Here is a 24,841-nt window from a genome sequence, read left to right on the forward strand (position 1 = left end):
CGATGATGAAAATAAATAAATAATTATTGGCTATCTAGCATTCCGAGTTCGTCACCTAACATTCTCCACCCTCCCTTGACGGCGGTCAATAGTTCAATCTTCAGCCATATATTTTAACCAACAACCGGTTAGCCACGCTACATAATACGTACCGAACTTTTCATATCCAACCAAGCCAGCCATCCATATGATGTATGACATTAAAAGACAACAGTTAAAATCTTTGAATAAAACCAAAATAAATAAATAAATAAATGGTACACCACAACAATAGAACTAGATATTTTTTGGAAAGGGAGCAAAATAATTCGAAATATCAGTAAAATAAAAAATAAAGAATATAAATCAATTATTCTAAAAAAAAAACAATAACAAAATTAAAGAAGATAAAAATTTGATTATAAAAATGAAAAAAAAAAAACTAAAATGACAAATTTTGCAATAATTTATCAATAACAAATTCCAAAAAATCACCGATTCCAACAAAATATGGAAATTACGAGAACATTATGTTCATATGAAGTTGAATAGATATAAAACGCTTTCAACAAAATATTGAACTTCATTACTACACAGAAAGTGGCTTGGCAAGATCAGGTCGCCACGATGTGATCAGACAACCAAGAAAAATTCTAGAGGATTTTTTGTTCAATCCCACAGGATATCTATATTTGGAATGAACTCAATATTTATAATGTATCAACAAAAAATTTAATTTGCAAGATATATATCTACTGTAAAACTACGTCAAAGAGTTGATCTAGTTAAAGATGCAACTGCGCTTGTGCTTTGTGCATAGGGATGAATGACAATTTTACGAGTTTGGAATGAGTTTAACCAAACTCGAAAGTTCCAATCCATGTTAGATCAGCAAACACGTTAACTATTAGTGTGTTTTAATTCTAGTAAATACCTAATAAAAAGATCTAAAACTTAATACTTTATTCAAAATTATATCTAACCCATAACTTAATGACAAGTTAGCAACAGTGGACGATAATATTATAAATTATTGCTAAATATTAAGACACTCATTATTTATATATAATAATAATATATGATGAGACAGGTTATTAAAATTCGTACCCTCTTCAAACCCGTTCTAGACCTTGCATTGAAAGGCTTTAGACCCAAGCCACAACCTATTTGGCTAGGTTTAAACCTTTATTACTGTTGGTCTCACTTGCGGTAATTTGATATAATAAATATGAAAATAAAAAATAAACTGGACACCGAGATTTACGTGGAAAACCCCTAAAAATTATTAGGATAAAAACCACGGACAAGATGAAAAGATTTCCATTATAATATTTTATGATGTACAACCAACTCACTGTGTTTCCAAAAAGAACACACACTTTCTTAATACAGGAGAACAAACACCTCACAAATATTATAGAATTAAGCACTCAAATGCTATCAAATGAGAGAAAACTCGAAGAATGGATGATTTCAGAATAAAAAGGGGAGCTCAATTTATAGAGCCCATTGTCCGTGTGAAGACGCGTTTTACAATCTTCCCCCTTCTGAATTATAAGTCAAATATGCCAACCAATGTTTTATAAACGTTTTTTCTACCAAGATTAATAAATATAGTCTGCCACTTATTGCCCCACCTATTGCCGACATTTCTCTCACTTGGAGATTTGATTGAAAATCAAACACATCTCCACACATCCTTTCAATCTTGCCATTACCTGGTGCTTACGTTTCTGTTAGGCCACTTGAGGATCTACACCACTCAAACTTATCAGTGTTCACGGGCTTGGTCAGAAAATCAGCTATGTTATCTTTTTTATGGATCTTCTGCATATCCACACTTCATTCTTCTGCCACTTCCCGTACAAAGTGAAATTGTATTCCAATGTGTTTAGTCCTGGAATGAAAGGCTGGATTCCTTGCGATGCGCAAGGCACTCTGACTGTCACAAAACAAAGGGATATTCTCTTGTTTGTGTCCGATTTCCTCCAATAACCTTTTAATTCATATTGCCTCCTTGCACACTTGAGTAGCTGCCATGTATTCTGTCTCTATTGTAGATAACACAACAACTGTTTGCAGTTTTGAAACTCAGCTTACAGCTCCCTCTGCAAGTGTAAACACATATCCAGTAGTAGATTTCCTATTATCAGGATCACCTGCATAATCTGAATCAACATAGCCCCTGAGTATAAAATCTGATCATCCATAACATAATGCAGCATTTGAGGTACCCTTAATGTATCTAAGGATCCTCTTGACAGTGCTCCGATGCTCTCGTCCAGGATTCGCCATATACCGACTAACTTCTTCCACTGCTTGAGCAATATCCGATCTTGTACAGATCATAGCGAACATCAAACTTCCCACTGCTAATGCATATCGTACTCGAGACATCTTCATTCTCTCCGCTTCACTGCTAGGACACATCTTGGAGGATAACTTGAAGTTAACAGGAAGAGGGGTCGATATTGGCTTGCTATCTTGCATGTTGAAGCGTTGCAAAATTTTCTTCAAATAATTTTTCTGGGAAAGCCAAATTTTTCTGTTACTTCTGTCTCGGTGAACTTGCATCCCTAGAATCTTGTTTGCTGGTCCCAAATCCTTCATATCAAATTCCCTAGCCAACTGTGCCTTCAATCCTTGGACTTGATCTTTGTTGGGGCATGCTACCAACGTGTCTCCACATACAACAGCAAAATAATATAATCATCACTAGATCTCTTGAAATACGTACAAGGGTCTGCAATCAGTCTGTTGTATCCAATGCTCATGATATAGAAATCAAATTCCTTGTACCAACACCTCGGCGCATGTTTGAGACCGTACAGAGATTTGTTCATTCTACAAATCAAGTTCTCTTTGTCTTTTTCCGCAAAACCTTCTGGCTGGAGCATATAGATTTCTTCCTCAAGATCTTCATGAAGAAATGCCGTTTTCACATCTAGCTGTTCTAGATGTAGGTCAAACACCGCACATAATGTCCGAAATACTATGACTGTTGTAAGCCGAACCATTTGAGAAAATATCTCATTGAAGTCAATGCCTTCTTTCTGAGCATACCCTTTTACCACCAATCTAGCACGATACCGCTCCACTTGGTTATTGTCATCACGCTTGATCTTATAGCCCATCTGTTTCCAAAAGATTTCCTCCCTTGTGGTAGTGTAACAAGATCTCAAGTTTATTCAATTCTAATGCATCCAACTCTTCTTGCATTGCTATCATCCACAAAGATACATTCGAGCTTTGAGTAGCCTCGTAGAAACTCAATGACTCACCATCATCTAATAATAGACTATATGCAATATTACTTTCAGTGACATAATCTGAAAGTCAACCTGGTGGTCTTCTGTCTCGAGTTGACTGTCTTACATTGGAAACCTCAGACTCAACATCTTCTTGTTCTTCGTGCTTTGTTACTGCTTTACAAGAATTTTGACTTTCATCCGTCTTTTTTTTCTACTTTAAATATATTAGTTTCTGAATTCAGTGTGATTTTGTATCCCTTTACTTTATCTTCCTCCAAGATAACATCTCTGCTGATGACAAGCTTGTAACAGTAGGATCCCACAAGTGAAACTCCTTTACTCCATCAGCATAATCCAAGAAGATACATTTTCCGGATTTCGAATCTAACTTCGATATTTCTTGCTCATTGTACAAAACGTACACAGAACTTCCAAATGTATTCAAATGAGAATAATCTGTCGGCTTCCCAGTCCACATCTCCATCCGAGTCTTCAGATCAGTCGCCACTGAAAGAGAACGATTGATAATATAACAATCAGTTTTGACTGCTTCCGTCCAAAATGACTTGTCTAGAACCCAGTCCTCAACATGGCTCTTGTGTGTCCAACAAGGTTCTGTTCATCCGCTCCGCCACTCCATTCTGTTGAGGTGTGTAAGCCATTGTGAATTGTCTTTTGATGCCGTCATGTTGACAATATGCATCAAATTCGTCACTGGTATATTCTCATTCATTGTCAGTCCTCAGACACTTGATTTTTTTTTCAGAATCAAGTTCAACTCGCGCTTTGAAATCTTTGAAAATCTGAAAAACATCTTATTTCTTCTTGATTGGATACACCCAACATCTCCTAGAGAAATCATCGATGAACGAGACAAAGTATCTCGCTCCTCCTAGGGATACAACCGGTACTTGCCAAACATCCGATGAATCAGCTCCAATATGCTTTTGCTTTTGGCAGTAGAAGTGGCAAACTTTAATCTGTGTTGTTTACTGGTAACACAATGCTCACAAAAGGGTAGTGACACTTTTGTAAGTCTCGACATCAGCTTGTGTTCTGAGAGAATTTTCAACCCTCGTTCTGACATATGCCCGAGCATTTTATGACATAACTCTGTTAATTCTTCTCATGAACCAATTGATGCAACAGCTAGTTCCGCCTCTTTGTGTGTTTCTCCCAAAAGTACATACAGATTTGCAGCAACTTTTTCTGTCTCTATAACCACAAACGCTCTCTTCACAATTTTCACGATCTCATTCTCGATACGGGTTTTGCACCCGATGTCATCCAATTGTCTCAAAGACAAAAGATTTTTCGCCAGTCTCTTCATATGTCATACCTCATGTTTGGTGCGAATGGTGCCATCAAAAATTTTAATTTTAATAATACCGACCTCAGCGATTTCCTATGCATGATCATTTCCCATGAATACAGACCATCCTGAGACTGGTTCATAATGATCGAACCATTATCTCTAAGACGTCATGTGCCACGTCGCTCCCGAATCTACAATCCATGTGTCACAAAATTTGTGCATGCCTTCTGTAACTGTTGCTGCTTCGCTGAATAATATTTCACCACCGCCTGAAATACTCCACATTTCCTTGAGAACTCTTGTTGATACTCACACACTCTTTCTTGAAGTGTCCTTTACCGCCACATTTAAAGCAGTAAATATTTTTCTTCTTACTTCTCGACTTTGATCCACCTCGTCTTTGGCTCCCACTGGAGTCACGGTCCATAAATCTTCCTCTTATCATCGGTAAAGCCTCTGCCAGCTTCGAAGTTGCCAACATATCTTCCTTATTCTTGCGCCAGATTTCTTATCCGAGAACTGCAGTTAAGACATCGTCGAATTTTAGAGAGCCCATAAGAATATTGTTGGTTACATTGATGATAAGTTGATCTTATGAATCTGGTAGACTTTGAAGTAGAAGTTCCGCACGTTCATTTTCCTCTATTTTATGCCTCATGAAAGTGAGTTGAGTAAATAAAGTATTTAGTGTATTGATATGGTCGGTCATCGATGAGGATTCCGCCATCCGAAAAGTATAAAGCCTTCTCTTTAGGAAATCATGTTGTGTAGTGACTTGACCTCGTACATCTTTTTCAAAGTATCCCAAATAACTTTTGATGTTCTTATCTCAGAGATACTTGACAGTACTTCGTTTGCTATAGCCAAGTGTAAATTGGTGGCAGCATTATCATTCATCTCATTCCATTTTCCATCATCCGTAATTTCCACCGATCTATCTCAATAGCCGCCAAGCAATACTCCTTTCTTAAAACTGTTTGTATCTTTATTTTTCACAGCAATAAAATTGCTTCCGTTGAACTTTGCTATTTCGTACATGCCCGCCATTATGTCTACAACAATTCAGTAGACTGAACAAAATAATCCCGCCTTAATAAAAATCTCAAAAAATCTTTTTTGGTGTAGAATATCAGTCTAGACTACAACTACATAGCATGTTCAGAATTTTAAGAAATTTTAAACCAAGACTCTGATACCATTTGTTGGTCCCACTTGTTGTAATTTGAGATAATAAATATGAAAATAAAGAATAAACTGAACACCGAGATTTACGTGAAAAACTCCTAAAAATTATTAGGGTAAAAACCACGGGCATGATGAAAAAATTTTCACTATAATATTTTTTGATATACAACCCACTCATGTGTTTCCAAATAGAACACACGCTCTCTTAATGCAGGAGAACAAATACCTCACAAATATTATAGAACTAAGCACTCAAATGCTATAAGATGAGAGAAAACTCGAAAAATAGATAATTTCAAAATGAAAAGAATAGCTATATTTATAGAATCTCTTGTCCGTCTTTCGTCTTTTGAATTATAAGTTATGACAACCCACATTTTATAAATGTTTTTGATTAATAAACATAGTCTGCCACCTATTGCCTGACACCTACTACCATCCCTGCTTGTGCTGAAGAATTACAAGATGCATAGAATTGCAAAACGCTTGTTGAATCAGCTATACTGCTACACACATAAATTTTTACAAATTTATTAAATATATCAATATTAAATTTTACAATGACGGTGAGGCTCAACAGTGTACATAAAAATTAACATTATATATATATATATATATATATATATATATATATATCATTAACTAGCTCTCAACTACAAGAGATATATGCGTGTCTAATATTTCACGATAAAACACATTTGTATCAAGTGTAACAGGTCAGTATGAGTGCGACCTTGATCTTGCTCACATGCACTTCCGTTGTGGGTTGCCTTATATATTTCATCCTGCATAACCGGAGGCGTGCGGCGGCGCATCCCCGGCCACTGCCTCCTGGTCCAAGGCCATGGCCAGTTGTTGGAAACCTACCGCATCTAGGGCCGAAACCCCACCAGTCGATGGCGGAGCTATCTCGGGTGCACGGGCCCTTGATGCATCTGAAGATGGGATTCGTGCATGTGGTAGTGGCGGCCTCCGCAAGCGTGGCGGAGCAGTTTCTTAAGATACATGACGCAAACTTTTCGAGCCGGCCACCCAATTCAGGAGCCAAATATGTTGCATATAATTATCAAGATTTGGTTTTTGCGCCGTACGGGCCACGGTGGCGCTTGCTGAGGAAAATATGCTCCGTTCATCTCTTCTCCGCCAAGGCTTTGGATGATTTCGTGCACGTTAGACAGGTTACTTGATCATCTATCAGTTCCAAATTAAATCTAAGTTAACTGAATATAATTATTTCTATAGAGTAAAATTCAGGTATGGCCGGATTTGAATTATTATGTTTTAAAAACTATCAGATGTATTTTGAAGTCGAGGTAAGGGCCATAAAGGAGGAGTTGATCTTCTCTCAATCTTTTGTGTCTTCATTTATTTATGTTTTGGGATGACAGAACCGGCCACGACTATTATCTTCGGAGTAGAGGGTTGTCTAAGAGATCATTTATCAAATGATAAAGACACGTGTCATCATTTATTCATTTACATAGGTGGAACTTATAGAGCAAACCAAATCACGCCGGCCTACCTTAATTTTTATCTTCACATTTCGTCAAGTTTAATTGCAATACTAACCACATATTAAGAATACAAATATTTTTTTATACCATAAAGATTTCAAAGGATTTCTAATGTAAATCAGGAGTATAGATTGTAATTGATGCACACTTAATATTCAGTTATATAGACCATCATCAATATACTACTTTGGGGCAAGACGATTTTATCCAATGAATTGATTGCCATAATTAATTAATGGTTGGTACGCAGGAAGAAGTGAGAGTGCTCACTCGCGCTCTAGCGCATTCGAGTGAAACGCCCTCGCACCTTGGCCAAATGGTCAACGTGTGCGCTACCAACGCGATATCAAGAGTGATGCTAGGGCGGCGCGTGGTCGGGCACGGGCAGGGCGGCGGGGATGCCAAAGCGGAGGAGTTCAAGGCGATGGTGGTGGAATTGATGGCTCTGGCAGGTGTCTTCAACATCGGCGATTTCATCCCACAGCTTGAGAGTTTGGACCTTCAAGGGGTGGTCAAGAAGATGAAGAGGCTCCACTCACGTTTTGATGCTTTCTTGAGTGCCATCGTTGAAGAACACAAGATCGACGGTTATCGTACAAATGAGGGATACGTGGACTTATTGACCACGTTGATGTCTTTGAAGGATGTTGATGATAGCAAAGGGAACAGGTTGACGGATACAGAAATCAAAGCTTTGCTTTTGGTAAGTACAATAATTGTATGGTATCTCCAAATGTTTCAAGGCAGTTATAACAATGATTTTGTAAGAGTCCCAGACTATGCTAATTTTTGCCCCGATGTACATGATCCCACATAACTTTTACGTGGGATTCATACATCTAATGGCTCTCACCACATTGCATTTCCTTTATTTAGATCGAGCTTAGAATATAAAATTATTGCAGAATTTATTTGCCGCCGGGACAGACACGACATCTAGTACGGTAGAATGGGCCATAGCGGAGATGCTTCGCCATCCAAAAAAATTTGGCCCAAGCGCAGGAAGAACTCGACTCGGTTGTTGGTAAGGATAGACTCGTGTGCGAGGGTGACCTAGCTCATTTGACTTTTCTACAGGCCACGGTGAAAGAAACCTTGCGCCTTCATCCTTCTACGCCTCTATCTTTGCCAAGAATTGCACAGGAGAGTTGCGAGATCAACGGTTACTTGATTCCAAAAGATTCCACACTTCTTGTTAATGTCTGGGCTATCGGCCGTGATCCAGATGTATGGGCCAATCCACTAGAGTTTCGTCCCGATCGGTTCTTACCTGGTGGGGAGAGGCCCAATGCTGATGTTAGAGGGAATGATTTTGGGTTGATACCATTTGGGGCGGGTCGTAGAATATGTGCGGGAATGAGCTTAGGAGTACGCATGGTTCAGTTGCTGACCGCCACGTTGATCCATGCGTTTGATTTCCATTTGGTTAATGGACAGTTGGCCCAAAACCTTAATATGGAGGAAGCTTATGGGCTGACATTACAACGGGCTGAGCCTTTAGTGGTATACCCGAAGCCCAGGATGGCACCTCATGTTTATGAAGCCCAAGTTTGATGAATGATTATAAAATTTGAACCTTTTGAGCTATTATTGTAATTTGTGGGTAAGTGTCAACACCCTTGTGTTGTGAACCTGGTGGGTTCAAATCCCATTGTAGTAAAAAAAAGTTAAATATTGTGGTGTAAGTTTTTCTTTTTGGATGAGATTTGAACATCTTTTCTTGTTTCTTTTTACTTTCTAATTTTCATATAAAATTTTCCAGACTATATTCGGTGAAACCGATATTGAAAGACGGACTAAAAGGAGATTTTGGATACTCAGCTATCCTTGTCCATAGAGTTGGCACAACCTTTTCGATTCAACCAAGTTTATTTAGAACAAGACTCACAATTCAAGCGCCAAAAAATATTATTGATAATTTTTTTTTTAAAAAAAAAAAACGCCACCAATAAAAGGAAGGGGAAAGCAGTGATTGTCAAAATTTACTTGTAAAACTCTTCAATTCCCAAGTCGAATTATGCAAAACCCAATGTAAAAGCAAGAGTTATTTCATGAAAATATCAAAACGTAGCATTTACAAGATAAAAATTTGAACTGGCCTGAACAATTTACAAACTTTGTCACAAACGTTATCTATTTTATAACTTGTCCATTCTCCGCCCCACTTTTTGTTTTTCATTTTCAAAGGAAAAACTTAAAGAAAGAAATGCGTTTCCCACGTGTGTTTAACCTATTACGATTGAAGTTTCCTACATGAATGAATGGAATTCTAGCGGGGGCCGGCATGTGAAATATGGGACGAAATGGAAGAAAAGACTCAGCAGATGTGTTTGTCAGCCGCGTTGGCGGAGCTTGGTCGCCGCAGAAGCTCTATTAGTGACTCTGCCTGTAATCAACACCAACACGGCCAAAATCTCAATCCCAGACAGAGAAACATGATGCATCTAAGACACAATCACTATTTTTGAGGATAATTCAGATGCAGTTTCTAAAACCCAATCATTCTTTCTAAACTGAGACCTCAAATCAGCAGGTCTTAGTTAATGTGTATTAAACAAATAACAAACACTTCAACGGCGTACCTTGATTGTGGTGTATAAAAATTAAGTGCCGACAACTCTTCCAATCATGCATCAATTAACATAACAACCAAATTCATTACTTTCCCATTATTTTATACACAATAATTAATCACCCTAGAAGTAATGCTAACTTCTTGTTAATTAAGACCTTTCAACTATTATTATCCAACTAACAATCTACTAAGTAGGCATATAGGTAGGTAGGTTGGTATAACCATCTCGTTATTTTTCTCTAAAAAATAATATTGAATAATTCAAAATACATCTATCGAACCAATCCATTTCATCATTTACAATTTCTTATACTGAATATCATCAAGATCTTATCAACAAAAAATTAAACTTACATCCATAACTTTAATTCCAATCACAATACTCAAAATCACCAACTTATTTGACAAAAATTAAACTTCATGCTACTCGTGTCTTTGACATCATGGGTCTTAACCGGTTCACCATCGTTATCGTGAAGCTGTTGTTCTAATTTTATAGACATTTCGCGAAACAGTCGCGCTTTCATCGCAAAATACTTTTATAATAAAATTATAAATAATTATATAATTTGAAAAAAAATTACAAAAAACGTTCCGCGACAGTCGCACAGCCGTAAAATTGTCGTTCCGTTCCACGATAACAAAAAAATCACCAAAATTTAAAAAAAAACGGTCGTTATAGTCACACAACCATTTGAACTTAGAACTTTGTCGCAATACCAGAAGTTCCAGAACGTCCGTTCCGGCTGTTCCGCGACCGCGAATCATGGTTTTACCCACAATGTTTTATATACATACATATCACCTTTTCAAGCTAACGTTTAGTAGTGATTTTCCCAGGAAATGATATCGAGTTAAACCATGCACATCCAATTAAATTAATATAATTATATTTGAAATTGAAATATAATTAACGAGCCACCTCGAAAGACATAATTTTTTAATGAAATTTATATTTTGACGGTCGGGTTTCAAGGTATTGGGACTTTGAGCTTAATTTTACCTTTCGTTTGGCGCGACTTGTCCCGGTCTGCGACAAAGCGATCAAGGGAGGAATGGCTCCTTCGCGGGATACCATTGTGCGACACGACGAGCAATCCTCGCACAACCGCAACAATATCGACACCGCTATATCCTTCTGCCGCCGAGTACCCACCTCCACCATCTCCACCACCACCGGAATTCCACCTTCCTCCACCAATGCCGCCCTCGCCTCCGAAACAGACACCAACAACATCATCACGAACGCCGCTTTATCCACCATGTTTGAACCCAAATCCGCCATCATCTCCACCAGTGGCTTCATTATTCCGGCCTCCACAGCTGTCACCTTGTTCTCCCTCAACGAGCAAAGCGAGTACAGTGCGGTGCATGCGTCCTTCTTCCCGCGGAAACTCCCGCCCTCTAACATGCTCACCAGCGGCGGAATCGCGCCGGATAGCCCGATAGTGATTATATTATCTTCGATTTGTGACAGTCTGAGTAGTGCACAAGCAGCGTTCTCTCTCGCAGTAGAGGTGCCAATTTTCAACGCGCGTACTAACGGTTTAATGGCGCCCGAGGAGGCTATCTCTTCCTTATTTTCGTCACATAGCGACAGATTCAATATCGCGGTGACACCGTACTCTTGCAGTTGAGCATCGTTCGATGAGATTATGGAAATGAGGGGTCTAATTGCTCCAGCTTCAGCTATTTTAATGCGGTTCTCGGGATTGTTTTTGGCAAGGAGACGAATTTCCATAGCGGCTTGCTTTCGATCATCTACGTTGCTTGAATTCAGGGCGGTAACGAGATGTGAGATTATCTCGTCGGAGTTATCGGAAGCGCAGGCATGGAATAGGCTTCGACTTTTTCCGGAAGCGGCGGGGAATTCGCTGGATCTGTCACTGTTGCAGTCGCTGAAGGTGGATGAATCGTCGTTTACGAGGGTGATATCGGCGAAATAGGTAAAGCTTGATGGAACGGAATCAGTATCCATCACCGGGTAACGGAGGAATTCGGTGGAGAAAAGAAACGACGGGGAAGAATATAAACAAACAAGAGGAAAGGTAGGTAGAGGATGGGGATGCAGGGAAAGAGGGACACGTGCGCGACAAATATCAGATTGCTCCTCTCTTTAAAAGCGTGCGGAGAAAACAAAATATTTAAAGTCAGCCCATTGGGAAAGCTCAAGTCTTCCAGCATAACCATACCTGCGATGACATTTTTAACTTGGTTCCATAAGAAGAAGAAACAATTCTTTTTTTTAGTTGTTTGACTCAGCTTTTCGACAGCAAATTGCTTTTCAAAAACTTTGTTATACTTGCATAAAATAATAACTTGTACCAGGTACCTCGAAGCCCACCCTTTTTTTGGCCATGTACTTTTTGTTCAATGTAAGATGCGCTTTCGAAATAAGTTAAATCTGATACATAAATCATTTACCAATTGCATTTGTAGTCAATCATTTCAAGTTATATTTTGATTCAATAGAATTTTAAGTTCTGTCCGGTTTAGATTAATATTATTTATAATCCACGCTTGACATCCACCCAGATCAAATTTATATATCCAAATGCAACATTATAGTAGTGCAAAATAAATGCCTCAATTCGAACTTGAAAGAGAAAGGACCGAAAGATGGCAAGTTTCAAATGTATATCCCTGAACGTTGATCGAATCGTCTCCGCAAATACAAGCGTTCATTGTTCCTACTACACAAATACCAGGACTTTGAATAAAACAGTGTCATTAAATACTACTGTGTATGTAAAGATTCCAAAACCCGGGAAATTTGAAACACAAAACATCGCTTTCCTTGGTGCATCGAAACCAGCACTATTATAATAGAACATGAGTACCATCAACAACTTTAACATAATCAGACCAGCAAGTTTCGTATCTTAAGTGCAAAACCGTAAAGAAGAAACTCCGTCATGAAGACTAAATGACGGGCTCTCAACATATGCAGCAAAACATGATCTACCCAATTAAAACAAGTTATGATGTCGAGCGGCAATGGTACCAACTTAAAATTAAGGAGCCAAATGAGAATTAATTATAACATGACTGTTCACGCTCCTAACGAAAACTAAGGAAAAATGACGGTCAAAATTAAAATATCGGACCTTGTTTCTCACCTCCATTTTTTGTTCAGCCTCTTCTCCCTCTTCCTTTTTCTTCCCCATCTTCCTTTACTCACAAAAACATATGATTCTTCATCATATTCTTCATCGTGCTCATTTTCCGCATGTTTGAGTTCATTGGCATCAATATTGTCCCGTTCTTTGTCCATAAATTTTATCTCCGAATGATGAACAAATTTCACCATGAACGGCTCTCGATTTCTTTTAAGAAAGTAGGCACTCTCGCCTTAATCTTTGAGTCATAGGTTATTTTTATCCCAAGGTAAACAAAGGATTTTTGACGTTTTTTTTAGTATAGTTTAGAACAAGCATGGACGGTTGTTTTAAGAGGTAGAGGTGGCGGGCTAGGGCTTGGACTGTGAGAAAGAAAGAACATATAGAAGTCATGAGTGGTTATGTGAGAAGAGATAGGAGTGAGTGGTATGTGAGAGTTTGTTTATTAATATACAGACGGAGGCCATCTCCAAAGCTGCAGGTGCAAGCCAATATTCTTCCTATTGCGGTTGACCCATTCTTGTACGCATTTGACGCAGTGGTGGTCCCTTTTTTAATTTTTTTAATTTATTTATTATAAATATATATAATAAAAATTATAAATATTATTTAAATAATAGTATAATATTTAATTTGATATTTAATAATTAGATATTAAATCATAAAAATTAAAAAATAATAATGGTAAGTTTCAAATGTATATCCCTGAACGTTAATCGAATCGTCTCCGCAAATACAAGCGTTCATTGTTCCTACTACACAAATACCAGGACTTTGAATAAAACAGTGACATTAGATAGTACTGTGTATGTAAAGATTCCAAAACCCAGGAAATTTGAAACACACAACATCGCTTTCCTTGGTGCATCGAAACCATCACTATTATAACAGAACATTAGTACCATCAACAACTTTAAAATAATCGGACCAGTAAGTTTCGTATCTTAACTGCAAAATCGTAAAGAAGAAACTCCGTCATGAAGACTAAATGACGGGCTCTCAACATATGCAGCAAAACATGATCTACCCAACTAAAACAAGTTATGATGTCGATATATTAAATCATACAAATTAAAAGATAATAATGGTTGATTTTTAAAATATTTATTTATTTATGTTAATTATTAATAATTAAAGACTAATTTGATTTAACTTAAATATTATTATTTAAATTTATAAATAATAAAACATTTCAAGAATAAGTTGGCTATGGATGTTGTAAACTTAAATATTATTATTTAAATTTATTAATAATAAAACATTAGTCATAATTTAAAATATATTAAATAAAATACAATACTTAATATATGTAAAATAAAAAGAATGTTTCGAGAATATTCTTTTTGGTGTAAGATTTGAAATAAATGTGTTGGAGATGAATGTTGTATTTGGTGCAGAAATCGCACTATTTTAGTGTAAAAATTTGAAACAAAATAAACTTTGTGGTTGGAGATGATTTAAAGAGATGAAATCACTTTATTTATGGTTATCATTCTACTGGACACTTCTAGATACACGTGCATCATTCATGTAAGGCTGCGTTTTGTACCCTTGATAAGGTGGGTTTATGTTTTTTTAACCCACATAATCATATGTTTGGTAGGATTTTTATTTAACCAAGTTAATATCTCCTATAAATGATTAGGTTATATTAATTGGGATAAAATAATCACTACTCTTCCCCTAGAATTATTTACAACTCTTAATACATACTATTTTTCCAATTTTACCCTTGTTCTATATCCAAACTCACCACAACTTCCGACCACCGATCGCCGACCACCCCCCTCCGCCGCCGCCGCCGCCGACCACTTCCACGGCCGACCGACGCCGCCGTCGGCCGACCGACCGCCGCCTCCGCCGGCCGACGACAACCGCCGCCTCCGTCGACCACTCCCATGGCCGACAACCGCTGTCGCCGCCGCCGACCTCCCCCATGGCCTAACCACCGCCGCCGTCGTCGGCAGACGACCACCGCCACCTCCGATTATCAAGGTGTTCAAATTGTTTCTGTTTCACTCTATCCGCAAATACAAGCATTCATTGTTCCTACTACACCAATACTAGGACTTTGAATAAAATAGTCACATTAGATAGTACTGTGTATGTAAAGATTACAAAACCTAGGAAATTTGAAACACAAAACATCGCTTTCCCTAGTGCATCGAAACCAGCACTATTATAACAGAACATGAGTACCATCAACAACTTTAACATAATTAGACCAGCAAGTTTCGTATCTTAACTGCAAAATCGTAAAGAAGAAACTCCGTCACGAAGACTAAATGAAGGGCTCTCAACATATGCAGCAAAACATGATCTACCCAACTAAAACAAGTTATGATGTCGAGCGGCAAGGGTACCAACTTAAAACCAAGGAGCTAAATGAGAATTAATTATAACATGACTGTTCACACTCCTAATGAAAACTAAGGAAAAACGACGATCAAAATTAAAATATCGGAACTTGTTTCTCACCTCTATTTTTTGTCCAGCCTCTTCTCCCTCTCCTTTTTCTTCCCCATCTTTCTTTTCTCAAATACATCTGCTTCTTCATCGTGCTCATTTCCCGCTGCGTGCTCATTTCCCGCTGCGTGCTCATTTTCCGCATGTTTGAGTTCCTTGGCATCAATGTTGTCCCTTCTTTGTCCAGAAATTTTATCTCCGAAAGTTGAACAAATTTCACCATGAACGGCTCCGGATTTCTTTTAAGAAACTAGACACTCTCGCATTTATCTTTGGGTCATAAGTTATCTTTATCCCAAGGTAAAAAAAGGATTTTGAGGTTTTTTAGTACAGTTTAGACCAAGCATGGACGGTTGTTTTATGAGATAGAGGTGGCGGGGGCTTGGACTGTGAGAAAGGAAGAACATATAGAAGTTATGAGTGGTTATGTGAGAAGAGATAGGAGTGGGTGGTATGTGAGAGTTTGTTTATTAATATACAGACGGAGGCCATCTCCAAAGCTGCAGGTGCAAGAAAATAATCTTCCTATTGTGGTTGACCCATTTCTGTGCGCATTTGACGCAGAGGTGGTCCCTTTTTTTAATATTTTTAATTTATTTATTATAAATATATATAATAAAAATTATAATTATTATTTAAATAATAGTATAATATTTAAATTTTATTTTAATAATTAGATATTAAATCATAAAAATTTAAAAATAATAATGGTTGATTTTTAAAATATTTATTTATTTATGTTAATAATTAATAATTAAAGACTAATTTGATTTAACTTAAATATTATTATTTAAATTTATAAATAATAAAACATTTCAAGAATGAGTTGTAGATGAATGTTGTAAACCTAAATATTATTATTTAAATTTATTAATAATAAAACATTATTCATAATTTAAAATATATTAAATAAAATATAATAATTAATATATGTAAAATAAAAAGAATGTTTCGAGAATATTCTCTTTGGTGTAAGATTTGAAATAAATGGGTTGAAAATGAATGTTGTATTTTGTGCAGAAATCGCACTATTTTAGTGTAAAAATTTGAAGCAAATTAAATTTTGTGGTTGGAGATGATTTAAAGAGATGAAATCACTTTATTTACGGTTATCATTCTACTGGACACTTCTAGATCCACGTGCATTATTCATGTAAGGCTGCGTTTGGTACCTTGCATTAGGTGGGTTTATGTTTTTTTAAACCAACCTAATCCTATTTTTGGTAGGATTTTTATTTAACCAAGTTAATATCTCTTATAAATGATTAGGTTATATTAATCGGGATAAAATAATCACTTATCTTCCCCTAGAATTATTTATCCAACTCTTAATACATCATATTTTTTTCAATTTTACCCTTGTTCTATATCCAAACTTACCACCACTTTCCACCACCGATCGCCGACCACCCCCCCTCCGCCGCCGCCGACCGCCGTCAGCCGACCACCATCGCCACCACCGACCACCTCCACGGCCGACCGACACCGCCGCCGGCCGATGACAACCACCGCCTCCGCAGGCCGACGACAACCGCAGCCTCCGCCGACCACCCCCGCGGCCGACCACCACGGCCAACCACCCCTAGAGCCGACCGCCGTCGTAGCCGCCGGCCGACGACCACCGCCACCTCCGACCGGCCATCACACAGTCGGCCGACCGCTGTCGCAATAGTGGAAGGACAATTTAGTCAATTCATCAAAAGATTCTAAATTATCTCATTTTTAACAATCATACCAAACATAATATTATTTTATCATTATATATTAAATTTCTACTTCAATTATTTTCTTTATCATTTATCTCTTAATCATTCATAATTTTATTCTCCAACCAAATGCAGCCTAATTATACGATCTTATACCATTCATAATATAATTTTAAATATTATTTTAGTAAAATAAATTAATATTGAAAATGAAAATATATACTTAATAATAGTTGGCCTCAGAATTTATTATAATATATATATATGTGTGTGTAATTAATTGTGAATGGATCAATCACGGTTCTCTATGCAAGGGACAAACAACTTCTCATTAGTTCACAGTTGTGTGAGATGTTATTGTTCGGACAACATCCTATTTTTATGTCGGTCACAACTTATATCTCACAAATAATATATCACTTACCTGGGTATTCCCAGCATATTTGTATGTATTTTATGGCAATAATAAATTTATCTACCTATATATATAAGAAAACATACACACTTCATAATAATCTTATTGGTTATAAAAAAATTATAGAAAATTAAACATAGCAACTATCATATTATAAATAAATGTATACCAGTAAAATTTATTTATTCACATTAAATATTTGACGAGCCATAAATACCGCATAGCTGCTGGTATACATACAATAGCTCCAAATTATATATTTTTGATGGACAAACATGAAATAAAAGTATGCTTGTCATTTTATTTTATAGTTATTTAATACTATATATCGTTGTCAGAATGACTGAATTATAATATGTCCAAATTATTTTTTATCAGTGTGGACTGAAGTTTATTGTCAGATATATTGATATATACACCATGTTTCTGCAAAAATCATTCCTATTTTGGATCTGCATTGTAATTTTTTAAATCTGAAAGAGGAGTGAGAAACCAGGAAGATTAACATATTTGAGCAAATGTAACCTGCGTAGGAACGACTAACTAGGCAATGCATTTAGTCATTTTTTTAAGATGTCACGGTTCAACCCAACAATATTATAACATAACAAGAGTATCATCAACAACTTTAACATAATCAGAACAGCCAATTTCGTATCTATATGCAAAACCGTAAAGAAGAAACTCCGTCGTGAAGATTAAATGATAAATGACGGGCTCTTGACATATGCAGCAAAACATGATCTTTCTCCAGAAATATGGCAGTCACCTCCAAGATGTGTTTATCACGATGATGGTCTTCTGTTCATGAAACTATTTCAAGCCACCTCCAGCAAAACAGGAGGAAGAGAGAACTTTCGACTGAAACCTTAAACAATCCCCAACCCAGCCACTAAGCCGTTGGAACTAATAAAAGTTAAAAACTATCCCAATAATTCTTTGAAGAAAGAGTGAATAACTCAAGAGAAACAAAGTTGTAACAGTATGGGTTAAACTTTTCCTTTAAATGCAAGACAAAGTAAATAAGTGAATAAACCAACTATGTATATATGTACAAGAATCTGGTAGGCTACAAAATGTAGGGAAAAATAAAAATATAACTTGACAACTCCTTGGTAAGTTACAAAAGACCTATACGACCATTCCCAAGAAGGCTACCCCCTCGGCTTTTTCTTTGGACCACCTTCTTCAGCCAATTCCTGCATGAGTACACGATTAAAAAAAATGCTGAATGATTGCTTTAATCAGATTTATCCACGAGTCAAGTTATCAAGGCCGATATAGAATAGAATATTTTTCATTTGCGCAAGCATGCCACCAAACCAAAGAATCGGCGAGATGATACATTTATAAAACTTTTGGGGCAATAAAAGACTAAGAACTATTTTTGGGGGCAGGATTATAAATTCTTCCCTGATTATGGTGGCATGCTTACAACCACGAATTAATGACATCAAAAGAAAGAACATAAGTTCAAATCACAAATAAAATTAGTAAAATGTCTTATCACCGCAGACTACACTTAAGGGGTAACATAATCATGATTTCGAAAAGGTTTAGAAACAATTTTTCCTCAATCATAGGCATCATTGATGACCATAACAATAATATGATATTCATGAGAAATCGATATGTTTGAGAAGTTAGTGACATTGAGTAGAGAGGAAAATTTGTAAAAGTGAAGTAAGCAAGGCCATAAAACTTATTACAACAGTCATACCCCTTCAACTCTTGTAAAATCGTCAGGTGGAATCCCATGAGAGTCAGACTTGCATTTAGCATGCACTATGGGACCTAACTGCGACCTGTCCATTCCTACTGTTGACCCAGCCGGTGCATACATGTATACAGCCCCCTTATACATCCATTCTTCCATCTCATCACTGTAAAAATCATCAAAACGCTCTCCACATAATGCACAAGCATTTTGGTCCTCGTCAGCAGGAACAGCCATTTCTTCGTTCTCCTCCTTTTCCACGGCGTTCTCAGGAGGCAAAAAACCTGGAACTGCTTCTGTCCCCAATGCCTCCGCACCATGGAGCCACATACTTACACTTACAAACCACTTCGGAGAAGGCTTTGTTTTACGGGTTTTTAACGTCCTATTCTTGCTAACATGCCAATCCATATGCTTGCTGTGCTCTTCTTGGCTCTTGAATCGAAGACCACAAGTCGTACATTGCCTGGGAAGATCACCATATAAAGCAGTTATTGCAGATTCATGCCGCATCTTGAGACTGTCTGGATCAAAATCCACTCCAACAGAATCCTATTTGTTGTATACAAAGGATGTGAGAGGTTTTGCTCGATTAGCTAATGAGATATAACAGGATATAAATGAGGACTCGATCACATACCCGGTTTGTCAATGATATCAAACCTTGAGCCACTAAAGAACTAAATAAAGTCGAAAGCGGGCCCACAGTTCCAGAGTTAGGAGTCCCTTGACCAAAATTTAGACTAGGTATTGCAGGAGTTGTGCCAGGACGAGGACCCCCAGGCCCTGATGGCAAGGCCGCCCCAGGAATGTGAAATGGCATATGTGTGGCACTCAACGACAAAGGTGGATGCCCACCAGGAAATAGATTAGAAGAGGCCAACCCAATAGGAGGACCATGCCCTTGTAAGTATCCATAGTTTGGACGTGGAACTTTTGCTTGTGATGGGGATGAAGCTGTAGAAGGCAGGAGCAAATTTGGTCTAAACTCCTGAGACAGTAAAAAATTAGGTTGCAGAAAAGAAACTGGTGCATGTCCTTGGAGATTTAAAGGAACTAATCCAGGACTCTGACTGGAAATTATAGGCATGTTCAAATGTGACATGCTCGTCATACCACTCGAATGTGTCCCAGAATGAACCATTTTATTCGAACCGTGATCAACAATGATATTGCCAGATTGGTTCAAGCCAAATTGGCCCATGTTTTGCAATTGTGGGGGAAGAGAAGAAACTGGGGTTAGAATGTGTGAACTCGACAACTTTGCAGGATATCGTGAATTAATTAAAGCTGCAGCGGCATCAGGTCGAATCTCAGGAGCTGGAGAGTCATGAGCAGAACTAAGCTTGGATACAACACTCGAGGACACACCAGAAATCCCATTCAATATTGGGAAATCACCTAATATCGGAAGCCTTTTATCAGTAGAAGTAAAATGGCTTCTATTTTCTAAAAATGAACCACCTCCGTTAGCATTCACACGACTCTGAGAATGCTGTGGTGGTAAATTAGGAGGGGTAATAAGACCGATCAAATCAGTAGGGGGGCCAGCAACATTCGGCAGGACTCCAGCAATCTTGTTGATAGCTCCATGACCAAGCTACAAAAAAGAAAAAGAGAAGAAAATATAATGAGTTAATGTTTCAAAAATCACCAAGAGTTGCCATGAAAGAGTAACAGTTGGTGTGCCCGAGTAAGCGTGGGGTTAAAGCCTGGTATCGAAAAAGTAAATAGCTATGAGAAAAAGTTCAACAAAAACATGATAACTAATTACAAAAAAGGTCATAAACATAGAAATCATATCATAACAAAAGGGTAATATTCAAAGTTGCTAGGTCGTTAGTTATAAACCACACACAGATACAAGAAAGATCAAACATCCTCAGAAAATAAATCAGGCCACTAGCAATAGAAAAACATCTATTCTTAGTTTCCTATGAAATCACCCACCAATGGAACAATGGTGTTTGACGGGGTCATATCTTCCCAATCAAATTCTTCTTCTTCTGTGTTTTGCCATGTTCTAACAGCCCCCTTCGAGTCAATAACATTGGCGTCCAACTGCTCTACCGTTTGATGTTTGGAGGTCAAATTTCTCTCTCTCTCATCAACTCCATAGGCACTAATCAAAGCTCTAGGACCTCGAAGATCAACTTCATTGTTATAGTTATATGCAGCAGAAGTTTTAAGATGGTGATTGGATTTTCCCAGCCAATTTCTCGTTTGCAATTCACTGCTTTCCTCCTCTCTGCCTATCATTCGACTGAGGCCATGATTAATCCCCAACTTAGATGGTGAGGCCCCAACAGCAACTCTCCTGGGAGAACTATCAACGGTAAACTCATCAAGTGAAGGCACTAATGACCCAGTATTCCCAGCTCTATATGCAGAGGACCGCATGATCTTGGCAGCTGATGGCAAAGACTTTTTTATTGCATCAAAACTGGAAGTTGCATTGTTTGCACCACCAGTTGAGCTTGCACCTTCAACTCCAACCTGCAAATTGAATAGCTCAAAATTGTAAAAACATGATCATCGTACTCCATGAATGTTCTTTATTGTTGCAGATTATGTTCCCTCCATCTGTCATCAGTTATATGAACTTTCCCAGTGTGCTAATAAACATAAGTTTTACATTCCCAAAGCTTTGACAATAAATGCATTTAGAATCATTAGTACAATCACAAATTATGACAACAAATAAAAAATATCTGAATGTCTCGAAGAAAACTAACAAAAAATGTGTAGTGAAAAATGAAAATGATCTGAAGAAGTGAGATAGATGAAGTGCTTACTATATAAAACAAAAGGCACAAAAAGCCAAACAATAAACTATTAAAACCCGTGCTCAAAAAATTTAGCCTCCAAATGAGCAGTATAACATTTTTGCTATGTTTAAGAATTAAAACTATTTTTGTGTGTAATATTGGCTACTTGGAATAAAAGTATCTCTATTAATTCTTGGAAACATTGACCACATCAACGGGGAGTTGTAAAAAACATAAAGCGATAATACTTGATGTCCACTTGTCAAATAGTATTTCAATGAAAAGGACAGCCCAGCATACGGAGTGAGGTTCCTCAAATGATGTACACAACTTTCACTTGCAGAAAGACTAAGCATGAATTTCCATAAATACATTTCGGAAAGACCTACCAGCAACATAAAAATAAACTAAAATAGTTTTTGGGCCTCAAAATAGTCACTCGTCTACTACAGTGAATGAAGCATGTGCTTCCACTATTACAAAAAATGCAACAAAGAGAGTATATCATTGCAATCAATCCAATTTACTCTTTCCTAGAATAATAATACTGGTGAACCAAGGATCAATCCATTTGAATCATAAAAATGAAATGCATTAACAATGTAACAAGGAATCATTGTAAGCAAGAGAAAAGACAATAAAGTAAGAGACAAGAAAATTCAATTAAAGCTTACGGGGCCTACAGTTGAATGACCAAGCTGCCGTCGTGCTTCCAAATATTTTGGATTCACGTGTATTCCATGCGTAGGTCGAGGAGATTTGGAAGTTCTCAACGAACTCAATCTAGGAGATTGACCACTTACAGAAGGGGAAAACTGTAACTGTTCCTCAATCTTGCGAAGTACTGACACTGGGAACACAGCTGACCATGTACCAAAAAGGTGGCGCATTGCAGGGTGCATATTGGGGTGGACTTGAGCATAGGCCTCACAGAAAACCTTTTCGAAATCAAACGCAAATAGGAAAACACAGGCATATTAAACAACATTAGCTCAACATGTCATGCAAAATAGTGAGGCATATAATTCAATATTCAATTCTTTTGTACTCACCTCAGGCAAGTGGACAGAGAAATATTTAATATATTCTTTGCCTATGTTCTTCACAATACTGTCCAAAAGGTACAAGGAAGGCAGCTTTTGATCGACAGGAACCTGGAAGAGATAAACATCAGAGAATCGGAAGTTTTTAATCCACACAGTGTATGAACCTTCAATAAGTACGCTGAGATGAGAAAGAAATTTATAAAAGCGAGTCATCGTAAAAACAAATAATACAAGTGCATGATAACAGGACACAGGCACAGATGGAAATTGACAGTCCTAACTATATAGAAACTAAATCTTGATCGTGGGCGTGGGCGTGGGCATGGGCGTGGGCATTGACTCATTGGACAACAATTCCTCAAGTGAAATGAGACTCTATGAATACATACATGATCAATCTCTATAATGTCAACTCCTCTTAAGGAAACCAAAATTGGTAGGTTTTATACTACTTGAGCTCGTAGCATACATATTCAAATTCACTATTTAAATCAAATAAAATTTTATTTCTTACTCAGAATGAGATTAAAACCATAATTTCAACTCAAAATTTGCAGATCTGAAAGTGTATGGCTCTTGCAATGAGACAATTCATGTTAGTTTAGTTATGTCAAAGTTGGTAGCTTGGTTTGGTTCTCATACGAAGTGACCTCATGGTTAAATAAGACTTATTTGAAATTCTTTCCAAATCTTCAAATCTGTGCTACCAGACACTTCTATTTGCTCTATTTCATTCATTTGTGAGATTGCCAGGCTCATGATATTTTATGAACTAAAACGAAAATGAAATAATTAAAAATAAAATAAAATGGAAAAAAGAGGAAGAAATATAAAAGAAGCTTTAATCCATGCACTTTATGCTCTACAACTCCATTTGCTACAAACCAATACAATGAAGACTACCAAATCAACATATTTACAAGGAACTCCAAAAGGCTGTCGAGGATTCCAAAGGTACCCTAGATGCTATACCTCGATAATCCGGTAACAAATAGCTTCAGCAATGCCCTTTGCATGGGCCCTCTGCTCACCCGCAATTATAGTGAGATCAGTGATTGTGGGCTTCGAATTAAATGTAAGCTCTGACAGAACGATCTCATAAAACCGTACAATTTCATCCATACTTAAAGGTGAAACTGCTTCTTCGCCAAGGCCACCAAAAAAAACCAAGTTCTTCCTCCCTATCCCTCACCATTGTCCTAAATCGATCCAGAATTATCTGCGGCAAGGGTTTCATCCCAACGGCTTCGTTTCGATTTGGTGGTAGCTTGTTAAAACCTCCGTTGCTGATGGGCACAGGATTCTGAAATCTCGAAAGATTATCCATTGAAGGATAACTAACAAAGATGCTAAGAGGAGAAAATCGAGTAAATTGGAAAAAAGGTGTTTTAGTCCTCGCGGAAATTAAAATTAGGGTTTCGAATCAGCGTTCGAATATAAACAACAAAAACAGAGGAAAAATTAAAAAAATTCCGCTATAGAAAATTGGACACCCAACCGGAAATTCCACCGCACGAAAGTCCGCAACTTTCTTCCTGTGGCGAGCTCTAGGGCGTCGTCGAATATGAGACAAGTACCGTAAGGGCTGACGAAGAAAAGAGGACCAAAGGAGGACAAAGGGGGGACGCAAATGCGGCGGAGCGCGCGGGGGATCTGTACCGAACCCACCACTACTAGAAAGACGGCGAAGACGAGCGGGGGGGTTTATGGAGGGATGATGTGAGCGGGCCAACGGTCTGTACGTCATTAGCCACACACATAAATACATTGTACATAATGTACTCT

At 37.6% G+C, this 24,841-nt stretch overlaps 2 protein-coding genes and 1 pseudogene across 2 annotated transcripts; 1 reads left to right on the forward strand and 2 right to left on the reverse strand.

Moving 5' to 3' along the window:
- The first annotated feature begins 6,401 nt into the window (after positions 1 to 6,401).
- On the forward strand, positions 6,402 to 8,955 carry LOC142534573 (flavonoid 3'-monooxygenase-like). The gene is given in 4 exon segments (XM_075641437.1): positions 6,402 to 6,908; positions 7,495 to 7,947; positions 8,150 to 8,224; positions 8,226 to 8,955. Coding segments are annotated over 4 exon segments (1,557 nt in total). The 5' UTR covers positions 6,402 to 6,452; the 3' UTR covers positions 8,799 to 8,955.
- A 348-nt stretch (positions 8,956 to 9,303) lies between these two features.
- Positions 9,304 to 11,941, reverse strand: LOC142534574 (uncharacterized). Its single transcript, XM_075641438.1, has 2 exons — positions 10,823 to 11,941; positions 9,304 to 9,630 (listed from the first exon to the last, which is right to left on the reverse strand). Exons 1-2 carry the CDS (start codon positions 11,795 to 11,797, stop codon positions 9,562 to 9,564), a joined length of 1,044 nt encoding a protein of 347 aa, XP_075497553.1. The 5' UTR covers positions 11,798 to 11,941; the 3' UTR covers positions 9,304 to 9,561.
- Positions 11,942 to 18,548: 6,607 nt separating this feature from the next.
- LOC142534568 (polyadenylation and cleavage factor homolog 4-like) lies at positions 18,549 to 24,841 on the reverse strand (annotated as a pseudogene).

Source organism: Primulina tabacum, unplaced genomic scaffold (assembly GCF_025594145.1).
Source record: "Primulina tabacum isolate GXHZ01 unplaced genomic scaffold, ASM2559414v2 Contig600, whole genome shotgun sequence".
Taxonomy (NCBI): Eukaryota; Viridiplantae; Streptophyta; class Magnoliopsida; order Lamiales; family Gesneriaceae; genus Primulina; species Primulina tabacum.

What these genes read in the sequence shown, in the direction of transcription:
- LOC142534574 (XM_075641438.1), bottom strand. Translation starts at nt 11,797, where the DNA reads ATGGATACTGATTCCGTTCCATCAAGCTTTACCTATTTCGCCGATATC. An exon ending in CAAGTCGCGCCAAACGAAAG is followed by an intron (nt 9,631 to 10,822) that starts GTAAAATTAAGC and finishes TGTTGATTACAG; the next exon opens with GCAGAGTCACTAATAGAGCT.